This window comes from Doryrhamphus excisus, linkage group LG18 (genome assembly GCF_037039965.1).
Source record: "Doryrhamphus excisus strain RoL-2023G ecotype Guam linkage group LG18, RoL_Dexc_Guam_v1.1, whole genome shotgun sequence".
Classification (NCBI taxonomy): Eukaryota; Metazoa; Chordata; class Actinopteri; order Syngnathiformes; family Syngnathidae; genus Doryrhamphus; species Doryrhamphus excisus.
In genome coordinates, this window is record NC_136374.1 from 18,089,176 (window position 1) to 18,111,971 (window position 22,796).

General features: G+C 44.6%; 3 protein-coding genes across 7 annotated transcripts; 2 read left to right on the forward strand and 1 right to left on the reverse strand.

Annotated features, from left to right (window-relative positions):
• Window positions 1-156: 156 nt before the first annotated feature.
• On the reverse strand, window positions 157-6,742 carry evc (EvC ciliary complex subunit 1). 4 transcript variants are annotated; one of them, XM_078798452.1, is made up of 20 exons: window positions 6,351-6,742; window positions 6,163-6,282; window positions 6,009-6,095; window positions 5,658-5,884; window positions 5,477-5,561; window positions 5,231-5,329; window positions 4,428-4,556; window positions 4,187-4,345; window positions 3,894-4,110; window positions 3,258-3,406; window positions 3,008-3,106; window positions 2,686-2,895; window positions 2,265-2,374; window positions 1,811-2,012; window positions 1,290-1,514; window positions 1,073-1,226; window positions 876-978; window positions 670-796; window positions 497-593; window positions 157-422 (listed from the first exon to the last, which is right to left on the reverse strand). In XM_078798452.1, the coding sequence occupies exons 1-20, from the start codon at window positions 6,528-6,530 to the stop codon at window positions 271-273; spliced, it is 2,931 nt and encodes a 976-aa protein (XP_078654578.1). In that variant the 5' UTR covers window positions 6,531-6,742; the 3' UTR covers window positions 157-270. The 4 variants fall into 4 exon arrangements, with proteins under 4 accessions (XP_078654578.1, XP_078654577.1, XP_057911288.2 ...); XM_078798451.1 differs by having other exon boundaries at window positions 1,073-1,229; XM_058055305.2 differs by having other exon boundaries at window positions 1,094-1,226; window positions 6,351-6,741.
• A 196-nt stretch (window positions 6,743-6,938) lies between these two features.
• On the forward strand, window positions 6,939-17,373 carry LOC131106344 (limbin-like). 2 transcript variants are annotated; one of them, XM_058055302.2, is made up of 23 exons: window positions 6,939-7,430; window positions 7,524-7,593; window positions 7,812-7,978; window positions 8,072-8,128; window positions 8,942-9,128; window positions 9,214-9,314; window positions 9,414-9,479; window positions 9,558-9,692; window positions 9,897-10,036; window positions 10,204-10,528; window positions 10,792-11,031; window positions 11,343-11,518; window positions 11,600-11,759; window positions 12,792-12,968; window positions 13,056-13,348; window positions 13,425-13,599; window positions 13,811-13,957; window positions 14,207-14,434; window positions 15,286-15,503; window positions 15,584-15,671; window positions 15,768-15,943; window positions 16,744-16,833; window positions 16,985-17,373. In XM_058055302.2, exons 1-23 carry the CDS (start codon window positions 7,206-7,208, stop codon window positions 17,367-17,369), a joined length of 4,026 nt encoding a protein of 1,341 aa, XP_057911285.2. In that variant the 5' UTR covers window positions 6,939-7,205; the 3' UTR covers window positions 17,370-17,373. The 2 variants fall into 2 exon arrangements, with proteins under 2 accessions (XP_057911285.2, XP_057911286.2); XM_058055303.2 differs by having other exon boundaries at window positions 9,217-9,314.
• An 899-nt stretch (window positions 17,374-18,272) lies between these two features.
• On the forward strand, window positions 18,273-20,483 carry cytl1 (cytokine like 1). Its single transcript, XM_058055306.2, has 4 exons — window positions 18,273-18,414; window positions 18,488-18,532; window positions 19,274-19,420; window positions 19,491-20,483. Exons 1-4 carry the CDS (start codon window positions 18,274-18,276, stop codon window positions 19,590-19,592), a joined length of 435 nt encoding a protein of 144 aa, XP_057911289.2. The 5' UTR covers window position 18,273; the 3' UTR covers window positions 19,593-20,483.
• Window positions 20,484-22,796: the final 2,313 nt, after the last annotated feature.

The window sequence follows — 22,796 nt, forward strand, 5'->3', positions numbered from 1 at the left end:
CTATTTATTTTGGTTAAACAGTATTCTAGACATACCATAACTATGCTAGGGGGGCTGTTATTGCTGATATTTGAAAACTAACTTAACATATAACTAGTTAAAAAAACGTCAATAATGATGTGGTGTGCATGAAAAAACAGAGACGATAATGTAGGGTCTAGGACTACATCATTTTTATTTAAACAGTAACAGAAGCAGTGTTGTCAGGTGAGGAGATCGACGTTAGAAGATATATATTACAACACATACAGTATAAAAAAGGATCTGCTGTCAACTGACATGAGACTCGCGCTCCCTTTTCTTCTTCTTTGCTGGTTTCATGATGGCTGGTGCTACAACCGTTGGAGTCAGCGACGGATTCAAGGCCGGATCCAGCGCTGGGTTCCGGGCAAGAAGGTCCATGATAGAGGCGTTACCATCCCCTGTTGAATTATACAATCAGGAAGTAGACCAGAAACAACAGCGTCCTTTTATGCTCCAAAGGACACGTCCTTACCTGTGTTGTAGTCTTCATCGCTGGGTTCTGGGTCTGGACGGTGGAGAGAAACCCGAGCCAAGGCCGCCAGCTGGCTGATGAAGCTTCTTTCCGCCTCCTGATGGACACGACAACAATGCTGCTCACAGGAAGCAGCCAACATCTCCATCCTGAGCGCCTCCAGAAGAACCAACCTGAAGCTGCCCATTGATCCATGCTAAGGTTTGATCCTGGGCTACTTTTCTCTGTCTCAGCTCCTGGCACACCACGTCCAGTTCCACATCCCACTGCTCTAACACCTTCCTTTTATGGAGCTCAACTCTAGGCAGAGAAGTGACATTTGTTGAAGCAGTTCAACAATAAAACCAGAAGGAAATAGAAATACAGTTTTTGGCTGTACCTCTGTTGAAACTTAGCAGAGTTGGGTTTCCTGCTCCAGTTCTCCAGCTCTCCGAGCAGAGCGTTGGTCAGCTCACCGCTTTTGGAGTTCTGCTCAGTCTCATCTGCATGGACATGAAATGACAGTAAAAACACACGTTGCTAACATGCTAAATGACGACACTCATACGTATAGAATAAAGTCATGAGTCATAATACCGTGTGCCGTGTTGGTCTCACCAAGGTTTGTGTTTGGCCGCCGTGGTTGCAGGTTTTTAGCAACATCCTGCATGTGAGAGTAGTAGCTCTGGACGAGAGCGGCCACAGAATCTTTGGTCACGTACACGCTTTCCGAGGCGCTCTCTGCGAGTTGCTGCTGCAAGGAAGCAAATGTTACTCATTGGGGGGCTGTCGGAGGAATGAATTAACTTGGTACCTTCGAGCCGCCATCCTTCCTGGGGTTGCTCTGAGAGTCCGAGGCCTGGCCTTCCATCAGCTGCAGGATGGCGTGGCTGACGGCGTTCCCTAGCAGTCGCTGCGCGTGATCCTGAACCAGCTCGGTCCCCGTTTCCAGCTCAGACAGGAACTCTTGCTGGAAACTGTGGCTCACCAGTTGGCTCTCGGGACCCAGATGCCTCTCTGCTAGGCTGGCACTGCTGGTCTGGGATGGTTAGGACGTGAGGAACTGTAGGTTAGCATACTGACTGGAATAGAAGATGATAGAAGAATAGAAGATTTTTTTTTGTTTGTGAGACTTTTCAGGGTCTCCGTTTGTGGCTACTTCTCTGCTGGTCACAGGAGTGTACGAGTATTGGGAAAAAAACCCTCCCTTGGGCGCCATCTGTTGGTGTGTAAATGTCTAGCATATCTTTTTCAACCTTCATATTCGGATCAATACACTAACGTCTTCTGATCTGAAAAGTATTTTAACGGCCAGTTTGTGTTTATTCTGCCTACCTTCAGCGTGGAATCAACACAGGACTGGACCGTGGCGGGATCCTGCATCAGCAGAGCTCGGAAGTCGGTCTGAGAGAGAACCTTCAGCTTGGCCAGCCTCATCTCTTTGAGCACGTGCACGCAGAAGTGTCTGGCCAGGAAGTGGCGTTGCACGGACGCCAGCAGGTGCTCATATTTCCTCTCCAGCAGCATCCCTGCTTGGCTGACAGAAAGGTCACATTTCCCAACAACATGGAATGAATGGCATTCAGTCAAGACTGGCCACCAGCCTGGGCCTGAAGACAGCTGGGATAGGCTCCAGCATACCAGTGACCCTCGTGAGGATAAGCGGCATAGAAAATGGATGGACAGATAATTGAGGGATAATTAACTGAAGTGGTATTATGCAGCAATCATGTTTGATCTGACAAATCTGAAGTAAGTTTGACCAGAGGGACTTGTAGACAGTGCGTACCTGCTAAGTGTGTAGCTCTGTCTGAGCACCATGATTCGCAGGATCTTCATCTGCTGGTTACTCAGACGACCGAGGCTGGCGTGCATCAAAGCCATTGATTCGGTCCATACCTATAAATAAAGTATTCAATCCAATTTAAGCTGAAAACGGTCACAGACACAAGATGGAATGCTAGGCCTCAAGGGTTATTTTGGCATGGTATGGATAAATCACATTTCCTCAGGTAGCACCAAGCCTTTGTTTGAATGAAGATTCTATTTCAAACACAATCTGACGTTTGAGGGACGAGCTGCTGCCGCTCCGTCTTGGTCGATATGGCCATATTGGATATTGGGAAGAATATCTAGCATTGAAATGCCATGTCAAAAATGTCGTATTCCACGAGTACAGAGCATGACGCCGTCATGGAGGCCGGACGTACCTGTCGCTCTTGTTCCAGCTGAGCCCGCATTTGATCCAGTTGCAATTTGGTCGTTCTCTCCAACTGCTGCTGCTGTGCAGCCAGCTGGTGCTGCACGTCCATCCACAGGCTTTGACAGCCTTCAGCAGACACCTTGGTCTTGCAAACGGACCTACAAAAGATGTCCTTGGATTTCTCCTCCAGCCTCTTGGACCAGTCACTGCGGAGTTTCTAGACAAGACATTTAATGGACGGATGATAGCACACACGCACACACACACACACACACACACACACAGCAGCATGTATTACAAATACAAATGATAGGATTTGAACGTCTCACGGTCCAAAGGTCACAGAGCTCTTCAGCCATGCGGTCATCCTGCAGCAGCTCCAAGTCCCACAGCTGCTGCCGTTGTTTTAACAGCAGCTCCTGGTACTCCTAGTGCAAACACGCACGGTTGCCATTTTCAACATGAGAGTTTCTTTAACTCCATAAACGATGAGCACGATACAAGTGACTGTATTGATGGTGATGTCACACAGCGGGTCGTCCGTATGCATCGTGGTAAAATGGCGTCCTACGGACTGACCTTTGACAGCTGCTGTGAGTCACTGCGAGCCCGTTTGGGCTCCAGCGCACGACTCCTCTCCTTTGCTTGGCTCCTACGAAGCTTCTTACGCTTGCCATCTGTTTTGCTGCATTTTTCCATCACCGACTCCTTTGTTTTGAGGGTGTAATCTGGATTGGAACCAAAAGCTATTAGCGGTGAGCCTGACCAGCCCAGGTCACGTGATGATATTCATCTGCTAGCGTTTATCCTTATACTGCATTTATGGCATTTCACTCTGCTATATACGTACGTGTACTGTCCCGCATGCATTACAGGTTTGGCCCCTTGCTCAGGAGCACCCTGGCAGTACAGCCGGTAAGCAGACTAGTTGCCAGTTATTTTTAAGTTACAAATGATAACTCCTTACACTTGCAGTCTGTAATTCAGCCATTGTCTAGGTCTTTCAACGAGTGTCCTATAAATGGCCTATGCTGAATGGAGAAGTGTAACAATTAGGGATGATGTAACAAGCAGGACAATTACAGCCGTCCTGAAAAGACCTGACCTTATTTGAAAGGAAAAAATGAGACTAATTTAGGTAGACCAGCGAGGCGGGGAATTATTGTTGCATTATTCCGTGATATTGATACATAGCCAAGCAGATGATCATCTAACCCTCTCTGCACTGCTGAAGGCCCTCTGCGAGAGCGTGCTGCATCTCTGAGAGTATTGCATCCATGCTGCTGAAGGTCAAAACATCTTCACTGGTCAGCTGCTCCAGCGTTGTAGCCATCAAGCTTTGCCTCAGAAACACTTCCTGCCGTAGCAAAGCAGGCTGGGATTGGAGGAGCCCTGTCAGCTCCTCCCACCACAACAGCTTCTGGTGGATTTGCTGGAGAGGAAAGGCAACAAAGCATCGGTCAATCCGTCCAATTCCTCAAATAATGGCCACGACGAGTCCTGCCCACCTTTAGTTCTGCGTCCTGTGCTTTCATTAGATGGTTTTCCATCACAAGCAGAGCTTGGCTGAGAGAGGCAGTAGCGTCATGGGCTTCCATCACAGTGAAACTACTGCTGGTCTTCATCACGTGGCACAGTTCCTCCACCACCTTGCTAAAACCTCTGGACTATCAAGAAGATTCCACATTACTGTTAAACTCTGATCTGATACTTTAAATCCGATTCTCTGTACGCACTCTGGTCTTTTACCATTTGAAGGTTCCGTTCTAGGAAATCCTTTTGGGCTCTCTCGATTTCCTCCAGAGTACAAGGAGCATCAGCAGTGGCGTCGCTGGCAGCATGGCCGGATGACCACTGTTTCTTCAGCTCCTCCACTTCCTGCAGGGACAACATATGCTTGAAGATACACGGTGAACACTTCAAAATGATTCATACTCCCACAAATCTTAAGATCATGTTGTCTTTTAGCTGGAAATAAACACAAGACGGCGGCACTGCTAGATGTTTTTCACAAACAGTTCCATTTTTCCAGTTTTCATTGAGCTGTGGAAAAGTAAGTGATGAGCACCAGGACATTGCAGCTATGGAGAAAAGATATCAGGGAACGTGCTGGAACGTGGTCAATGGTCATGGATGACCCTGCTGCTGAGGATAAGACAAATACTGAATCACAGGAACTTTGTTACTTTCAGGGTACTTTGGCTTGTTCTTCATAACATATTCCATCACCTGCCGTCTTAAGATATTTCTGGTTTATTTCTTGACAGATAAAGATGTTCAACCTTAATATTTGAAGTCATAATTAGTAATAAATTAGTAGAAATATTATTTTTTAACAAAAAAGCCGGTGTGATTTGGATGTGAAACAATATCATTAAATATCTTGAATTCTATAGCTAATTCTAGCTAACCAGCACAGTTGATTAAATATAGATTTAAAGGCTAAATTAATATATTCTTAATTCCTTGAGTGAGAACGTGAACAGAATTAGGGCGACCTGAAAATTCCACATCTTTTAACACAACTAAGTAACATTTGTGAAAAAAATTACCTTTTGCTGCAATTGAAGAATGTGTTTGGAGAAGTCTGCATCATTTTTGTCTTTTGGAAAATGGCTGCAAAATATCTTTTTCACCATTTGAAGGTATAGCTACAACACAAAAAAATGTTCTAATTAGGGAAGTAAATGTCCCAATACCACCTGTTTAGCATTTTTAAAACAGTCAGTTGCCAGGTATTTCTTCTCTTTTTCCTCCACTGATGGTCCAGCCCAATCCAAGTAAAGGTAAAACCTCACAATGTATGCTTCCTCTTGAAGTTGAGAGTAAAGCTGCTGCACATCCTGCAGAGCCAAACAGTGGAGGTTGATCCTTGCTTCAAAGCTGGAGAGAAAATACACAGATATAAAGCCGCTTTTAAAACTCTGAATCTCAGCCACACTGCAAGGTCATGGTGAGAAATCCCTGTGGGACACAGACCCTGTTTGAGTCAACGTGTATGGGTAACGGGAAACCCTAACAAAGCTCTGGTTCTGCAGGCCCTTGGGGACCATTGAGGAGGAGATGAACTGGCTGCTGTAGTCATTGTCCAGCTCCTGGCTCATTGAGTCTTCGCCTGAGGAGGACAAGGACGAGTCCTCCTTTGGTATGGTTGCTAACTTGGAGCACTCGTGCAGTGAAGGGTTGGAGGCTCCATCTGCTAAAGGCTGCAACACAAACTGACACATTACTGGAAAGTCGTCATCAGTGGTTACTTAAGCATTTGCCCCATTGAGACATTGATGTACTTTGATGACTTTGTGTCCCATGATACATGACTGATGGACTTACTCTGTATTTCTGGTTGATGGGGTACACCACTTTTGCTTTGGATGCAAATGCTGCCACATTGCTATTTATAGGCGCCCGTTTCTCCTCCTGGCCAATGAGATAGGGCCAATTTGATAACATTAAATAACAAACCACAATAGATTAGAGAAAATACTTTGTTGTTGTTCTTCGTTGCGGCAATCGTCGCCTCCTTTCTGCTGTTGCTGGCATGATGACTGGTATTGTTTTCCACGTCTCCATCATCGGGCTCAAGCAGCCTCCTTGCATTGTGACCCTGGTGGAAAGTTGGAAGGCGTCTGAGTGGAAAAGGACATGTGGTGCATACAGATGGCGTTTGCTTACCTGTCGCGTCAAAATTAAAGTCTTCAGGCAGAACACGTACAAGAGGGCAGCAGCTAGTATCCCAGAGAGTCCTCCACAAAGTGTGGCGACTGTCAGCAGTGCTGTGTTGACGTGCAGCGACTCACCAAAAGACACCAAAACATCAGCACCACATTCGCCTGCTAGCTCCTGCTCCGACATTTCCAAATCCCAGCATCGAGCATGGTTTTCGGGAAAAGTTACAAGCTGCTCAAAGCCACAAATTCCTCGACAACAAAATGGCGATCGTCTCTGTCACCACTAACATACCACCACAGTTTTGTGTGTGCGTTTATAAGCATGTTAAACTATTTCAGAAGAATCTTCGTTAAAAAAAGCATCCGCATCAAACAAATCAAAACTCGGGTAAGATTCCAACCAATCAGCAACAAGAATAAATTTGCTTTCAACATAAAAGTTGTAGCGTTGAAAAGAGACAAGAGTACACAGGTTTAAACTTACATGAATTAATAATAAATTAATTAAAACATACATAATTGTGTTATTTACTGTGCAGATTGACATTTTGTGTATGATAACCGAACTATTTTATCGGTGTGTTTTTTAAATTTGAAAACCTCATCCGGAAATAGAAACTGCACTCGATCTTTTCCAAAACTTTGTCATTTCCCAAAGTTCCCAACTTTTGGAAATACTTGCGGAAAAAGCAATAGATTTGAAATGGGCGCATTACTCTTTGGACGTATCTCGTTCTTTTAAAAATGTGAAAGGATTAATTTTGTTTTTTTCACGACAATACAAGTTGTTGGCTAGCAGCTCTCCCAAGCGAGAGCTGGCAGTGGCCAGCTAGCCAAAACAAAGCTTCTGGTACATTTGATGGCGATAAAAATCACAATATGCTGCGTTATTTTAGTCAAACTGCAAGTGTTGTGTTTTTCTCCCACAACTCCATCGTCCAGCTTGTGTCCTAATGGCTTTCGAGGTGAGTCGCCGGGCGTCGTTTGGGGGTTTATTACCGGCCCTCCAAGTCCATGTAGCGGGATCTGTCAGTATACGTGCTGGTTCTCCACACTGTCTACAACCATTGTATCCAACAACACAGTAAGTAGCCCATTCATTAATACAGTTTCTTGCTTAATATCGATCAACTGATTTCACTGCAATGCATTTATTGGATTGTTTTTCATTTTCCAGATCAACTCCAGCTTCCTTGAAAAGAAACGTACTGGAGGGAACTCAGCATGGCATCAGCTTCATAGACACTGTGTGTAGAGCTTATGGAAGTGTTTACAATGTGCAACATATAGGCAAAAGTACTGCAATGCACATCTGGGTTGAAGTTCTTTCTCATGCCAGAACATACAGGATAATTCCATGTTCAAAAAGCCAGCATTCCACATTCATAACATTCATATTTATATTCATATTTACCAGAGAACCTCGAATGTGTGCATGTGACATGTTTTTCTTTGTGTGACACAGGTACAATGGAATTTTATTCTTCCAAAAGGCCTGTTTCTTCATCTGCTGCTGCCGGCCCTTGGACGCACTCTTTTTACACCTCATTTAGCCACATCACAACCATTTTACACCTTCGAGAGCGCAGAAGCTCGCTAACCAGGTTCAATCCTGGCCGCAGCCTGCCCCAGGTAATGGTTGATTTGGAATTGAAGGTTTTCCTTAGTCTGTTATACATTTCCAAAAGAAAGAACGCTGAAGGTTACTCTTGGATCTTTCTGCAGCTTCAAAGTTTGCCACCTCCGTCCACCTTTGGGGTCAAGTTCCACAAATGTGCACAGGTAAAGTACTGTAGTTGCCGCTGTTTAAAAGTAGCACACAGGAGGTCAAACTTTAGCGTAGCAGCATCAGCATCAAAAAGGTATTCAGTTTAGCAAAATAAGAAACCAACAAATTCAGCATATCATAAATTTGGGTGTGTTTCTTATATTTTGAACCATAATGCTCACACAGTGGTATGGATAATTTATGGCTAAATTCTAATCTTATGACATCTCCGATACTCCAGAACTACAATGAATTGTTCAAATTAGTTTAAAAAAAGAACTTTTTTAAGTTTTCCCATAAGGCATTGCGTCCGAGCTGCAGTGACGTCAGCTTCCTTCTTATTTGTTTTGGGCTCCAGGTCCTCTGGCTTCCTCTGGTGGACATAAGCAGCACTGCAGCGCTATTTTCTGTGCTTTCTATGCTCTCCTCCAGTGAAGTGAATTATGGGAACCCTTTAAAATGTTGTTTTTTTTCATATTAAATTACATATAACTTTAGATGTTAGTTGCTGTGTGATTAGTTTAATGTTTGTAAAATTAAACCGTGAGTCAGACTATATTTAGTAATGACGTCCTGCAATTTCAAATGTGTTGACAAGCTTGTTGTGAGTTTACTCATATCTCATGATTGGCGCCTGTCAAATCAATAGTTGACTGGTCCTCACTGACTCGTGCGTGCTGCAATATGCCCCTATATGACGTGTCGTGGCTCATATAAGAAGAAATTGACTTTTTCCTCTAAATGTAGTGGTTGTGGCTTATACACTGGAATTTATGGTAACCTACCAATCTGCTCTGGAGTGTTGCTATCAGTCATTTGCCCCCCAGGTCTTGGCTGATGCGGACCCTCCACAGTTGACATTCTTTCTTCTGATTCACAACCTGAGTCCCGTGGGTGGGACCAACCTGTCTCAGGTGGCCATTCGGGACTCCATATTTGGAATAGTGCCTCTAAGAAGTGAAGGCAGAGTTGTGGAACGAGGATACCAAATGTTTGCCGTTGATTCTATCGCTGGTATGTCTGGGTTTTGTTTTTTAAACATGTCCCATTTGAAATATTTGTATTTTCAGTAATATTAAAACATATTTGAACTTTTCAGCAGGATCCCAAATTATTGTCAATTATACCGCTCAAATAAGGAGTCATAAAAGCGGAGTTCTGGACTTTCCTGCTTTTCTCACCTTCTCTAATTTATCACAGGTAGGTTCTATTGATTAGTTGTTTTAAACTTTTAAAACCTTATGCATTATTATTATGGACACCACTACTCTACACTACACTTGCTCCAATTTCCCACAGAATGACGTCAGCATGTATGGTCCATTGACAGCTAATCTAACATTGAGGGTTAATTCCACCGACAGAGTAAGTTGTGCTACACAATGTTGTTTATGTATTCTAAACTTGTGTGCAATGTCATTTTCTTTTTCTTTTGTTTTGTAGATTCATCCAAATCATGGTGTGCACTTTGCTGGGTTTGTTAGCGGGTTTTTTGTAACTTTGGTGCTACTGTTGCTTGGCTTTCTGGCCATGAATCTCGTAGGTCCCAGAACCAGACTGGGTCTTCTCCAGCAAAAGGTAATACCATGTGTGTTCTACTGTTACAAATAAACACGGTTCAACCGAGATGAATACCTGAAACAATATTTTATTTTAATACACTGAATAATCATTTAAATAATATTTTATTGTGTCATGCTATGTACATTATACATGGTTTACATCAGTTTAATCTAATTTGCTAGTTTCCTTTTCATGATATTTTTGACTTTATTCTGTCAGAAAAACAGAGGTGATCAAGATCCAGAGTATGCAGATTATGACATGAATGAGACCGCTAAAGACGAAGCAACGTTTGAGGACAAGATTGTTGACATCATGGTGCTGGAAGAGCCGCAGAACATGGACCAGGCTTTGGAAAAGTGAGCAGTTGATTGCAAACAATAATCTTTCAATACTTAAGCATGTTTTGGTTTCCTCCAGGAAATACATTTTTACGGTGATATTTCCTAAATGTCTCATATGACAAATTCAAATAAAGTGTAACAATTAACATATATTATCTATGCCGATGCATTGTCTTTTTTAGCCTTGAAATGTCCACGCTGCTGCACGCCACCAACAACCTGGAGGCCACGAGGATTCAGATTTATAAGGACTTGCTGTCTATCTTATTGGGCCGCCTGCGGTCTCGCGGCCAGGTCAGCGCCCAGGCCCAGCAGAGACTTCTCAGTGTTCTCCACGGGCAGCTGCTGGGTATGGAGGGTCGGCTGAAGGAGGAGCGAGGGGTCCGCATGGCTGCGCTTGCAGGCCAGTGTAACCTGGAGACCAGAGAGGAGATGGAAGCGGAGCATTGTAGGGTAGCTGCAGAGAAGGCCCAGGCTGAGCTGCTGTGTCACCGTGCAGATCAACAGGTCGTCCTAAAATAATGAGTAGACATGTTTTTGCTTTAAGTCCTATATGTGAGTAGACAAGTTATGTGGCATATTGCAACTATAATAATAATTTGGTACTTGGCTGTCATGCCTTAGTGCTCACTGTGTAAGGTCAGAAAAAGTGTAGCTTAACTATCCTAATATTGATCTATCCTAATATTCCTTGTGCTTATTGGGCTGGTGAATCTAGAGAATCTACTAATAGATGTAGCCGTTAATGTAGACCCTGTTGACTCCTTTAGGAGCTCCTCCAGTATAGTGTTCTGCTGGAGAAATTCCACAAGCTGGGCCAGGCTCACCTGCAGCGCATCCTGTTGGTTCGCCACGAAGAAGCCTCTGCGAAGGTCCAGAGGCAGATCATTGAATGGCGTCGTGTGGAGCTTCATAAGATCTTCTCTGAGGAGCTGGAGGAGGCCACAAAGATGGGCGAGTTGGAAACAGACATAGCCCAGGTTCTTCAGCACAGCTACTTGGAGTGTCAGGTGAGCAACCAGTGAAGTCACCGTCACGTGCTGTATATGTCTTGCTCATGAATAATTGACTGTTTGACTGTGTTTGTTGAATGGGAAATTGGTGAAAGACTCCCAAATAAAAAAAAAAACAAAGCAATTATTATAGGAACCTGTTCCTATAACAAGATGCCCACTGGGAGACATTTCATTTCTAGTTGAAATGTTTTTTATTGGGATTTCTGGTAAATAGACGGTAGGTACAGACGCTTTTACTACAGCTTCCAACCTGAAAATTGCCGTTTACTTTGCAAGTACATGATGTGACATTTCTCTGTGTCCAGGATCAGCTGGAGGAGATTCTGGATGTGGTCGTGGCCAACTGGCGTTATATACTAGCTGAGCGCCACGCCCAGAGGAAGTTCCTGTTACACAGCCTGCACAGCCTCAATGGTCTTATTTCCGACACCTTCTCCAGCACCTCCTGCAATCTGGACAACTTGTTCGCACATGTCAAAAGGTTGCCGTGTTGTCATTTAATCATTTGCTGCTAAATATGGACGCTATTCAGTTGATCACGTGTTGGTGTCTTCCCCACCAGAGGGAGCAGTGTGTCTGCTGAACAGCTCCATCAGCTCCAAGAGAAGGCCCAAAAGGATCTGATGACGGTGAGGCAGAGACTGGATGAGGCGCTTGGTCAAGAGAAGAGAGCCTTGCGATGTGGACTCATCAAGAAGAGGAGGGAGCTCATCGCTAACATGGTTAGGAACATTTATAGTCGTATTGTTACAACTCAGTACATGAATGGCATATTAGCTCTGCTTCTTAGCACTCCCCGTGCTTGCACTACAACTGGCTCGGTCTGTTCATCTGTATAGTGAGATATCATATACGTACAATGACATGTCCTTTATCTTTAAAGGGGACCCATTATGCTCATTTTCAGCGCTTTGTATTGAGTTGTGGACTCCTATAGAGCAGCTAAACATGATTACCCGCACAGAAAGCTTTCGAGATCTTCCAGATTCTGCACCTCTTTCTACAGTATCTCCATGGCTCTCCTGTTTCCGACTTAGCCCCAGCCCTCTTCTAGGTACGCGCACTCTGCTGTGATTGGTCCCTCCCTTGCACTCCCGAGGACTTCTGGATACGGAGGCCCACGTTTACTAAGTGCAGGCAATCTGGCAGTAAAACTCCATCCATCCATTTTCTCTGTGTTAGAAAAAACTCTGTCAAGTCAGTTCAGTGTTTGTATTATTTCAGTATTTGGTATGATCTCCCTACAACGTCTGGTCATGCTCCCGGAGAGCAATTCTAACATGCTTCATTCTGATAACCCCTTAGTTAATGCAACCAGAGGCAAGGCCTTGGGCAAAGGTGTCTCAACATCACACACCGTTATTCACTGCTGGCTCTTGTCTTTACGCCACAGCTAAAATGTGCATGCCATTCCTGAGGACTCCAAATTCAACTTTACAATGGAGAGCTCCGCCAAACCTCCTTTTGGTCCCGAGAAACAGCTCTTGTGTCGGGTCCAAGACTGTGTCGGTATGCAGTCTCTGCAGTTGCACTCAAGCCTCATTGTAAATTATAATTACGGCTATATGCAAATTTGCCAAACTTGCAAAATAGTTTGCAATAACCCAAGAAAACAGGTTCAATAACTCAGCAGATCTGATATGACAAAGGGTCACATTTCATCCATTGAATGTTTGCGCCTTTTCAGAAATAAAAGTAATTTGCAACTGGAAATTATCAAAAGTGCAATTAATGTGGTGTCCTACATTGCGCAGCTTAGGGTCCACATGCAGAGACAGAAGGACCTCTCTGGTCTGTCAAAAAATCAAGATGGGAGCATCGAAGTAGCCCGGCAGCTGCGCTGTTGGCAGGACCTACTCACATCTTGTAGCTTGGAATTTGCTGAGCTTATCAATAACATCGACGAGGAGGCTGCAGCCGACATCCGCAAGGTGCAGTAGCAATATAAACACTCACCCAATGAAAAATACCCATCGGGCTACATACAACTATTTGGGCGTCCTCGCTCTTTTGTCCAGGTGACCATGCGTGTGATCCAGAGCTCCATGGCAGAGGTGAAAGCCATCCAGCCCTCTACAACGCAGACCCTGCTCACTCTCCTGCCTCCAGGCATGCAGCGCTCCCTGGTACAGGTAGAACCCGAGGCAGGCCAAGGAGGGAGCACACTCCTGCAGGGCCAAGAGAGGCTGCATCAGGAAGGCAAAGCAGCCTTACACACCCTCAGCTCTACCAGGGATAGCCTGCAGAAGGCCATGGAGGGGGAGCTGCAGGAGCAGAGGGAGCTCAGGGCTCACTGCAGAGCTTTCTTCAGGTCAGTGTGGGGACAGTATGGAATGACACCAGTTAGTCCTGCTAATCCTAACAGTCCTGTTGGGTTTTCTTCCCAGATGTTTGTGCTCATCCCAGTTGACTCTCTCTGATGACGAGCAGATGAGAATAAAAATGGAGTTCCAGAAGTGTCTTTCTGTGATGGACCGCTGCCTTATGCTGCCCCACGCCGTGTCCAGAACCAAAGTCCACGCATCCCTCTCAAATTGGAGGAAGGACAGCGAGCGACAAATGGTGAGCACATCCACCTCATGCATCATAAATTCGCTTCACTGTAATTTGCCACTGAAGCCCCAGTGGCTTTGATGGTGATATGGTTGTGCCCCGCTGTGATATGACTCACTTATGAGACAAGTAGGCATTTTCATTTCTAATCACACTGGAACAGCAGGCTTGGATTCATTTCTAAACTCCATAGTGGACATTCTGTTCTTTTTTATTGCAGATAAATCCACATTTCAAGGGAAAACCCACTGAGGCCAGTCAGAAAACACAAGACACGGCTGACCTATTTCATGTCCACAAAAAGCTCAAAGAGCAGATAAAGCTGTTTGAGAAGGAGCGTGAGATGGAAAACATTGTTAAAGACAAGGTACGACACATAAGGGAAAGTCATTGTTACTGAGTTCAATATATCAGCACTGTTTTTACATGTCAGCAACCTTGATTCATTTATATTGTATGGACAAAAGTCAGGGAAATGGCTTAAGGAAGTGAAAATGGAAGAAAAAAGCAATCTAGAATATTGTTAACTACTGTATGATTGGTCTGTATAAGATTTATTGTCTAAATGGATGGTGAGGTGCTTGATCCAGTATGAATACTGGAATGCATCCTGCAGGTGGTGGAGGAGATGAGAAAGGAGAGAGACGACTACTTGCGTTCTCAGGCCGACAGTCTGGCAATGCAGATGGCTGCCATTCACTGCCAGAAGGCTGAGAGGAGAACCAGAGTGTTGGATACGTCCAGAGCACTGCTCACGCTGCACAGCCTTCTCATTCATCACCTTCGAGAGACAAAGAGTCTGGACAGACGAGAAATGGCCCAAAGTATCCAGAAGCACTGTGCGGTAGGGGGGATTTTACTTCATCATCCCCGCCGCCAAGCGCAGCGCGAGGTTATGTTTTTGCCGATGTTTATCTGTTTGTTTGTTTGTGTTCAAAATAACTCGAAATGTTCTGTGTGGACTTGGAAGAAGTTTCAAGAATTGTCGGAATTGGGCTTTGGAAGAACTGATTAAATTTAGGGCTGAGCCAGATCACCGTCTGGATCCAGGAATGTTTTAAATTATTATTTAACACTGCGAGATAGGACTATTTTAGGCATTTGTGCATATAGCTCTACAAATAAAAGTGGTCGGAGTATTTGTTCAGGACATTTAGCCTTCCTGGTTAATCATGCTTGGTAGCACTGGTAGCATGTTAATGTTCGCGTACTAGATTTTTTTTTCTATTTTTAAAGGGTACACACCACTATCATAATAGGTGTTAGTATGCTAATGTTAGCATTGGTAAATTGCTAATGTTTCAAAAGTAGTATTTTTAGCCATTTAATGGATAAACATACAGTGTTAGTATTCCGATATTAGCATGTTAGCATTGTGAGCATGTTAACATTAGCACAGTAGCATTCTTAGCCATTTTCATGAATATAAAGACACTGAGAGCTGTCATGCTAGGTGTTGGCATGCTAACATAATTACATGAACATGTTTATCATTTTCTGATATAGGCACTTTGTGCAAAACAATTTTCAGACATTTGCACATGTACTGTATAACTAAAGTTTTGTCCAGTGGGCGTATAGTGGCCAAATGTCTTTTTCTAGCCAAAACAATCTATTCATAAATGTTGTAGTTAGTCGATTGCTTGAACTTCTCACTTGTAATGTGATTATTAGCTTTTTTCTTCTTTGCTCCAGGGCTTGGAGGAAGCAGAACATCATTTACAGGACGAGATTGGAAAGCTGGACAGGTTAGAATCAGATCGTAGGTCAAGTCAAACACACACAGAGGACGCAGATGCTGAGGAGGACAACAAGGAGAACCTGTTTGGGGTGCAGCAGGAGAGTAGAATGTCATACATCCTCCAGGAGGCTCTCAATAAGTGTGATGAAGTCATTGCAAGACTGGCTCTGAGGTGGGCCTGCAGGTTGTCACTATCAGGGAAACACCGGAGGCTTTGTGTTCACCTACCAACTAATCAAAGTTATACATCAGCTTGCAGGAGATGACCACCAGCAATCAGGCAATGGAAGATTTAAGAGAACATATACAGCTCAAGAAACTTCATTCCAACTGTGATCAGGTTTTACACAAGCCTATGAATAGAATTCTACAGTATGTGGATGTGCTTCATTCACTTGGTATATTTAATCACCGTGTTGTCCCCTTTCTTTCTCAGGACCTAATGTTTGCATCTGAACTGATCAAACAGAGTCGGATATCTGTTGAGATTCTCCTTGAGCTTCTACGGCTGCTCATGCCCACAATGCCTGAGAGTGAACTTTTGGGCATCACTGACGCCCTCTGCCCCAAGCAGCACCGTGGTTCATCCTCCACAGAGCAGGAGCCTTCTGGGTAAGGAGTGAATCACTGATGTCATATTGACTGTTGATAATATTTGTGCTTAATAAGTGCCTCTACACTGGGGGTGTACTTGTGCACACATATCATCTACAGTCGGTTTCGATTGACTTGTGCGTGCACATGGCCCTGCGGCGTATGCGTCATAGATTGTATAACAATGTGAGGGCCAGTCACTTTGCACAGTATAAACAATGACTGACTGAAATAAGCCCCAACGTTCATAAATACAGTGGTGTACTGTCTAATGAGAGCTGTGTAGAGCTGTGTGGCCTTAGTCATGAGGATAGATCACTAATCTGTCTCGGAGAAAGTCATTAGTAAAAAATCATGGGAATCATGGGAACAATAAATGTTGTTTGAACAGTTCCACAAGGGTCATTTTCCCAAATCCAAGATGAAGAGATGAATGGTTTTAGCCATCATTTAGTCAAGTCTGGCCCCGGTTGAGTTGGGATTAAATTACTGCTGAATAATGTCCCACGCATGAGATCCTTTGGATCCGAGTGCAAACCGCGGAAGGGAGGAAAATGATGCCAGTGTTTTTCTTTTCTTTCCCCCTCTAACTCTTTTGCTTTCCTTTTTTGTATTTGGTTCCAGTTTACCACATACGGCATTTGTAAAGGCCTTCAGCCTGACATATTACGACAAAGGTGGCAAATGATTGTTTTGCTGTTGTCAAGGGAAGACAAAGTCTGTTATTATTGTGATATCCATATCTTTATCAAGAGTTTTCTTACACCTGATGGCTTGCATGACAGCCATCAAGTTGACATGAATGACTCTCTGAACAGGTCTAATCTGCTTCTTCCTGTCAAACTGAGGGAGGACCTTGTGCACAAGAGTATGCTAAACATGGCGAGTTGCTGTGCGGAAAGCATGAGGTGAGTAACCAGAGCGCTCACCGTCAGGCCCGGTCCGACCTCCAGTACTCATAAACACGGCTGGCCTCACTGGGATGCGTGAGGCATACTATACTGTATACGAGGTACACATGTGAAGACTCCCTAAAACAGCAGCTCCTCTGTCATCTAGATCTCACAGACTCCAGGAAAAGAGGCAAAGCCTGATGGAAAGACTTCTCCCCTCTTCCGGCTCGCCACTTCCAACAGACGTTGCAGTAAAAGGGAAGACGGACAGCTTTATGAACGCAAAGCAGCAGCAGTTTAAGCACGGCGAGGCTGCCAAACAAAGGAACACAGAGGCGGGGAACCAAACACTGCACAGCTCAGCAGAAGAAGAAGACGCGTTACCGACCTCGGCCAACGTGGATGTGATCTGCCAGGCCACTGGTGAAAGGCTGTTTGTCTTTCGTGATCCGCCTCAGTCCCACGTTAGTATTCCCCCCCCCAGGAGAAAAAAGAAACGGAACTTTCTGAATTTGAAGAAAGGCTTAGTCGCTCCAACATCCCAAACCTGATCCTCACCCTTAATCATCCACCCATCCATTTGTTTTACACCGCTTCTTCTCTTTGGTCTGATGGGTGAGCTGGAGCTTTTCTCAAGCAGACTAGGGTGTGAAATGGGGTCACCAGCCAATTGCTCCACACAGATGCACCACATTTAATTAGCCATAATTATTATTATTTTTGAAACTAAGTGAGAAACAACAAATGTGTTTTTTTAAACTGTTTCAATTGCTTTTATTTCAAATTAAAAATACGGGATACGGCCGGATACTGAAGATCCCCACCAAGAGAGCTCCACCAAGGGCTTTATTGTAATGTCATGTAAGTTTTGATATATTCAGTATACATATTCGTCTCTTCTGCATCTCCCAGTCAAGCCCCAACAACAATCGGTAAACTATGAAAAAATGTAATCCCACCAGAGTTCACAAAAAAACACGAACTGCTGCTTGTCAACGGTGAAAACGTACCATTGAACACACATTGGTAGACGGTCCCTGGACTGCTCAATCAATTTTAGTCAAACTGCCCACAAGACGGCTCGTTTTGCTCAAAGCTGGGTTGGAGCTGTTTGTCTGTGCTGCCACGGTTGGAAAGAGGTCATTTGCTATGTAACAACCTTTCGTTTGGGACTCCCCTAAAACAATGGTTCACACTGCTGTTTACGTTGGTGAAATGCACAACGTAAATGTAAAAATCTCCAAGTGACACTTCTCCACTGGACTCCAAAACACGGCAGCAGTAGCCCCACGTTTCCCTCCGTGTTGCCATGCGTCCACGTCATCTATCTTTTTTTCTATCCCTCCATCATTTAAAGTTCAAGTCCTCCTCTTTACGACTTCAGTGAACGGATTCCATTTCGCAAGCCCTGCGCGCAGACTGACAGGCACGCAGAGCACTTCAACCATCACAAACATGAAGTTGGGATTAACGATCGTGTGCTTGAGCTTCGTGTGTCTGTCGGAGTGTGCGCCTCCGACTTGTTACTCAAGGGCACTCGGCCTCAGCAAAGAAGTGATGACCCTGCTGGATAAGATTCACACTTATCATCGCACGGTAAGAGATTTCCTTCCGGCCCGTCGACGATGGACTGTACGTTGTTTTCATTTGGCTTGTCTTGTTTTGCTAGAAAGCGTGTGCACGAGACCTGCCCACCATCTTCCTTGACGTGCATGTAAGTTCCAACAGTTACCGCTCACAACATTAGGTACACCTTATGTGGAACAAGTGAGCATACCAGAGAATATAATACGGTTGGGATCTCGCCTACCCACCAAAATGACTTGCAGCATATTTTGTGGCGTTTTGTACAATAGGAATAGCAAAGATGGTTGTCGTTGATCTAACCAAAGTTAAGGCTAACATGTCCTGGTTTGAGCTATGCTAGCCGGCCCCTCCTCAGATACCAAATCATTGTAACCTCAGGTCCAGTGTGAGCCCGGGGTAAGAGCAGCTGTATGAATAGGATCTAAAAATGGCCGACTGGAGTTCCCGCTGGAGGCCATGAGCAATGTTTACTACTGTGGCTGCTCATGCTCGGGAAACCGCTGCCCCTGGCGTTTGGCCAGAGAATTGCAGGTCTCCAACAGGATCAGACATAGAGACTATGTCGGTCGGGGTTGTATGTTAGAAACATGTGTTTTTCTTCATTTTTCTCAAACCAGCGGGTCAAAGCTTGTTTCGGCCACTACAAGAGAAAAATAAGTCCAAATTCACACGTGCCACCTTCTTCCCGAAGCCTTGGTCATATGGCATTTGGCACATCCTCATCTGTATCTCATGATTTCCACCTTTTATCTCATAATTATGACAGTGTAAACATAACTGATGAAAACTTGTGCGTGTTGTATTTTTTCATTGCGGACCTTGTCTAGTGCCAGTCCAAACAGACCACAACGTGGCTTTGTCATTGTAGAACTCCTGCGTCACAACCAAGCTGCGTGACTTCCTGTACGTGGTTCTCAACCACCCCAGCCAGTACTGCAGGGAACGGCCCAGGATAGTGCTGCTCAAACGGAAAATCCAAAACTTGTACTCCATCATCACCAGGATTTGCTATCGGGTGAGAGCATCTGGAATATCTGCCCCGGGTCTGACTCCAGCGTGACCTGGTCTCTTCATTGCTTTGGCAGGACCTGGTGTTTTTCACAGACGACTGCGAGGCCATCGATACCGGACACAGCAGGCCTCACTTTGCCGAGGACAGGCTTCAGCTTCTGCAGGAGGAGCGCTAAGCAACACAGGGAGTAGCCCCGAATGGGCACCCAAATACCCAGCACCCACACCAGTATAATGCAGTGTAGTCATGCTAGCGGCTACACATGCTTACATTCCTGCAATCAGGCACAACTTTCCACAGGAAATTTGCTGAATGCCAACCATGCCGACGCAAACCTTGAAATAATAAATGCTTGTGAGTCGGGCTAAGCCTCTGCTTACGCTAGCAGGGCTGATCAAAGCTTTGTGTGTCGTTCTAGAGAACTAGGCCGTGTTGCCATGACCCTACTCTGACTCACATGTCCTAAAAGGAGCACTGTTGGCAGCTTCAGCATGCTTGTTGGGAGTCTTTGGAGGGAGTAGGTACAGTAGCGTTGCTTCCAGTCATTGTTTGTATGGCTTGGAAGCAATATGGGTACTAAAATATCGTATTCGTCTAGATCAGGTTAACACTTTCATATTATTGTAGTTACCTATGCTTGCTTGTCTTCTGTATATATATTTTAACGACGCTTCCCTTTACACTATACACCAGAATAAACATTTGGTTTTGTCATGGTTTATTATCTGTCTTTGTGATTTATCAGTGGCCACGTCCTGACTTCCTTGCTAAAACACTTCGAGGGCGTACACTGCATTCATTCTCAATGGACAAAGCCGTTTTTTGAACGTAGTATTTGTGTCACACATTGAATTAGTCATATAAATAGTTCATGGGTTGCTGAATTAATATATAACTATATATATATATAGGTGTATATACTTATACTGCATGTATTAAAAATAGCTTCCGACTAACCGGCCAGTCAGAAGTAAAGATCCTGTATCACGTATAAAAACCTTGTGATGTCCATCCATCTTCTGTGCCACGTATCCTCACTCGCTGGGGTATGCTGGAGCCTATCCCAGCTGTCTTTGGTCCACCCTGGACTGGTGGCCAGCCAATCCCAGGGCACATATAGACAAACAACCATTCACACTCACATTCATACCTATGGACAATTTGGAGTCGCTAATTAACCTAGCATGTTTTTGGAATGGGGGAGGAAACCGGAGTACCCGGAGAAAGCCACACATGCACGGGGAGAACATGCAAACTCCACACAGAGATGGCCAAGTGGAGAATTGAACCCGGCCTGTGTGACGTACCTAACCACTCCCCCACCATGCAGCCCCCTTGTGATGTCACAATACCTAATCAAACTTTGAGCCTATTCTTATCTAGAAGTATTATTTCCATACACTTTAGTCGCCCGTTTGAGCCTATCCGCATGCGTCACTATGGCAACCGCCACTGAGCAGGCACCTTTTTTAAAAGTGCTCCAAATGTGTCAAATTGCAAGGGCATTGGTTGTGCACTCGCTGCCCCCATCAGGCTACTCCACAGACCTGCAACGCGTCAATGTGAGTACTTTTTACTTTTGCATGTATATGTACAGTATTGCTTCCTGTGTGTAAATAATGACCAGGATGTACAGTGTTGTTGTTGATGTGTGTTTGGGCATATATGTAGTATACTGTACAACCCTAACTCCCAGAAATTCTTGTAGATGACCCCCGGTTGTCCACCATGCACCCACCATGCACCCACCATGCACCCACCATGCACCCACCATGCACCCACCATGCACCCACCATGCACCCACCATGCAAGTTAATACAGACAACAAAGCACAGGTATTGGGGGTTTTGATATGCAACACCGCATTCTGCCACAAGATGGTACTGTTGGCCAACATTCTCCATCACATGACTTTCAAATAACTTAACCTGACTCAATTTATGGATCAGATGCACACTTGGCTCATCACAATTGTGGTTTTGCAACATTGATGAAATAATTTAGAAGAATTCTACATTTTACTGTGTAAAAATAATAAGTGTATATCCAGATTTTGTTCAGTTTATAACTTACTGTATTTCTTCAAGTCTCTTTCTCTGGTGTTCTACTAATCCCAACTCATTTTATATACAGTACATCCATGCAGTCAGGTATCGGCTAGGTAGGATTTGGACAATACTTTAAACTTTTTCATCCAACACAATCAACATGTGACAAAAGTGTAGACTCAGTGGCTCAGCTCAGCAGACGACAACGTTACACCCCGGGGAAACTGGGCTTGGATGTGGCCAAATGTACACGGGTGGATATTCCTGTTGGTCAGACTGAAATGTTTCACATCATCAGGGCACTTTTTATGACAAAATATCCAAACCTACCTACCCTGTGGGAAAAAGTGATTGCCCCCCCGAACCTAATAGCTGGTTGGGCCACCCTTAGCACCAACCATTGCGTGTAGTTACTGTGTTTGCAATAACCTGCAAATTTTGACCCACTCATCTTTGCAGAATTGTTGTCATTCAGCCACATTGGAGGCTTTTCCAGCATGAAGCGCCATTTTAAGGCCATGCCGCAGCATCTCATTAGGATTCAGGTCAGGACTTGGACTAGGCTGCTGTGTTTTGGGTCATTGTCCTGCTGCAGAACCCAAGTTGCTTTCAGCTTGACGTCACAAACAGATGGCTGGACATTCTCCTTCAGGATTTTTTGCTAGATAGCAGAATTCATGGCTTCATTTATCACAGCAAGTCATCCAGGTGCTGTCATCCAGACCATCACACTACCACCACCATATTTTACTGTTGGTACGATGTTGTCAGATGTAATGGGACACGCACCTTGCAGAAATGTCAAGTATGTTTGTGGACAATAGTTGTTGTTGTGGGGTCTTTTGTGACCCCTTGGATGAGTCATTGCTGCGCTGTTGGGGTCGTTTTGGTTGGCCAGCCACTCATGGGAGGGTGAACCACTGTTTTTTGGTTTTGCCATTTGCGGATAACGGCTCTCACCGTGGTTTGCTGGATTCTTTCCTTATTAACGGTGTTGATATAGCATTATCATCACATAAATCAGCGCCGACTTAGAGGGTAGGAGATAAAAATCCCAAATGGCAGGACCATTTATGCAGAGTAGCGTGTCTTCCTTTAAGACAAGCATGTTTTTTCTTCCCACTCCAGAAAATCTCCTTCAAATGCACTTTTGGACCACATGAAGGCCGTGAAGGCAGGTTAGTAAGGAACCGTGCAAAAGTCAAATGTTAGTCATCAGCATGTGGCCTGCTTCGAATGCTTTCTTGCTGTTCTTCTCGATCATCATTATCATCATTAAAGCGCTTGAGAATTCACATTGTTTTCTATCATTAAATGCAAAATGAAAACAA

What these genes read in the sequence shown, in the direction of transcription:
- cytl1 (XM_058055306.2), top strand. Translation starts at nt 18,274, where the DNA reads ATGAAGTTGGGATTAACGATCGTGTGCTTGAGCTTCGTGTGTCTGTCG. An exon ending in TTCACACTTATCATCGCACG is followed by an intron (nt 18,415 to 18,487) that starts GTAAGAGATTTC and finishes TTGTTTTGCTAG; the next exon opens with AAAGCGTGTGCACGAGACCT. An exon ending in CCATCTTCCTTGACGTGCAT is followed by an intron (nt 18,533 to 19,273) that starts GTAAGTTCCAAC and finishes TTGTCATTGTAG; the next exon opens with AACTCCTGCGTCACAACCAA.
- evc (XM_078798451.1), bottom strand. Translation starts at nt 6,530, where the DNA reads ATGTCGGAGCAGGAGCTAGCAGGCGAATGTGGTGCTGATGTTTTGGTG. An exon ending in CTTTAATTTTGACGCGACAG is followed by an intron (nt 6,283 to 6,350) that starts GTAAGCAAACGC and finishes ACTTTCCACCAG; the next exon opens with GGTCACAATGCAAGGAGGCT. An exon ending in AGCTGGAACAAGAGCGACAG is followed by an intron (nt 2,375 to 2,685) that starts GTACGTCCGGCC and finishes CTTTATTTATAG; the next exon opens with GTATGGACCGAATCAATGGC.
- LOC131106344 (XM_058055302.2), top strand. Translation starts at nt 7,206, where the DNA reads ATGGCGATAAAAATCACAATATGCTGCGTTATTTTAGTCAAACTGCAA. An exon ending in CCTTCTCTAATTTATCACAG is followed by an intron (nt 9,315 to 9,413) that starts GTAGGTTCTATT and finishes AATTTCCCACAG; the next exon opens with AATGACGTCAGCATGTATGG. An exon ending in TGCTGTGCGGAAAGCATGAG is followed by an intron (nt 16,834 to 16,984) that starts GTGAGTAACCAG and finishes TCTGTCATCTAG; the next exon opens with ATCTCACAGACTCCAGGAAA.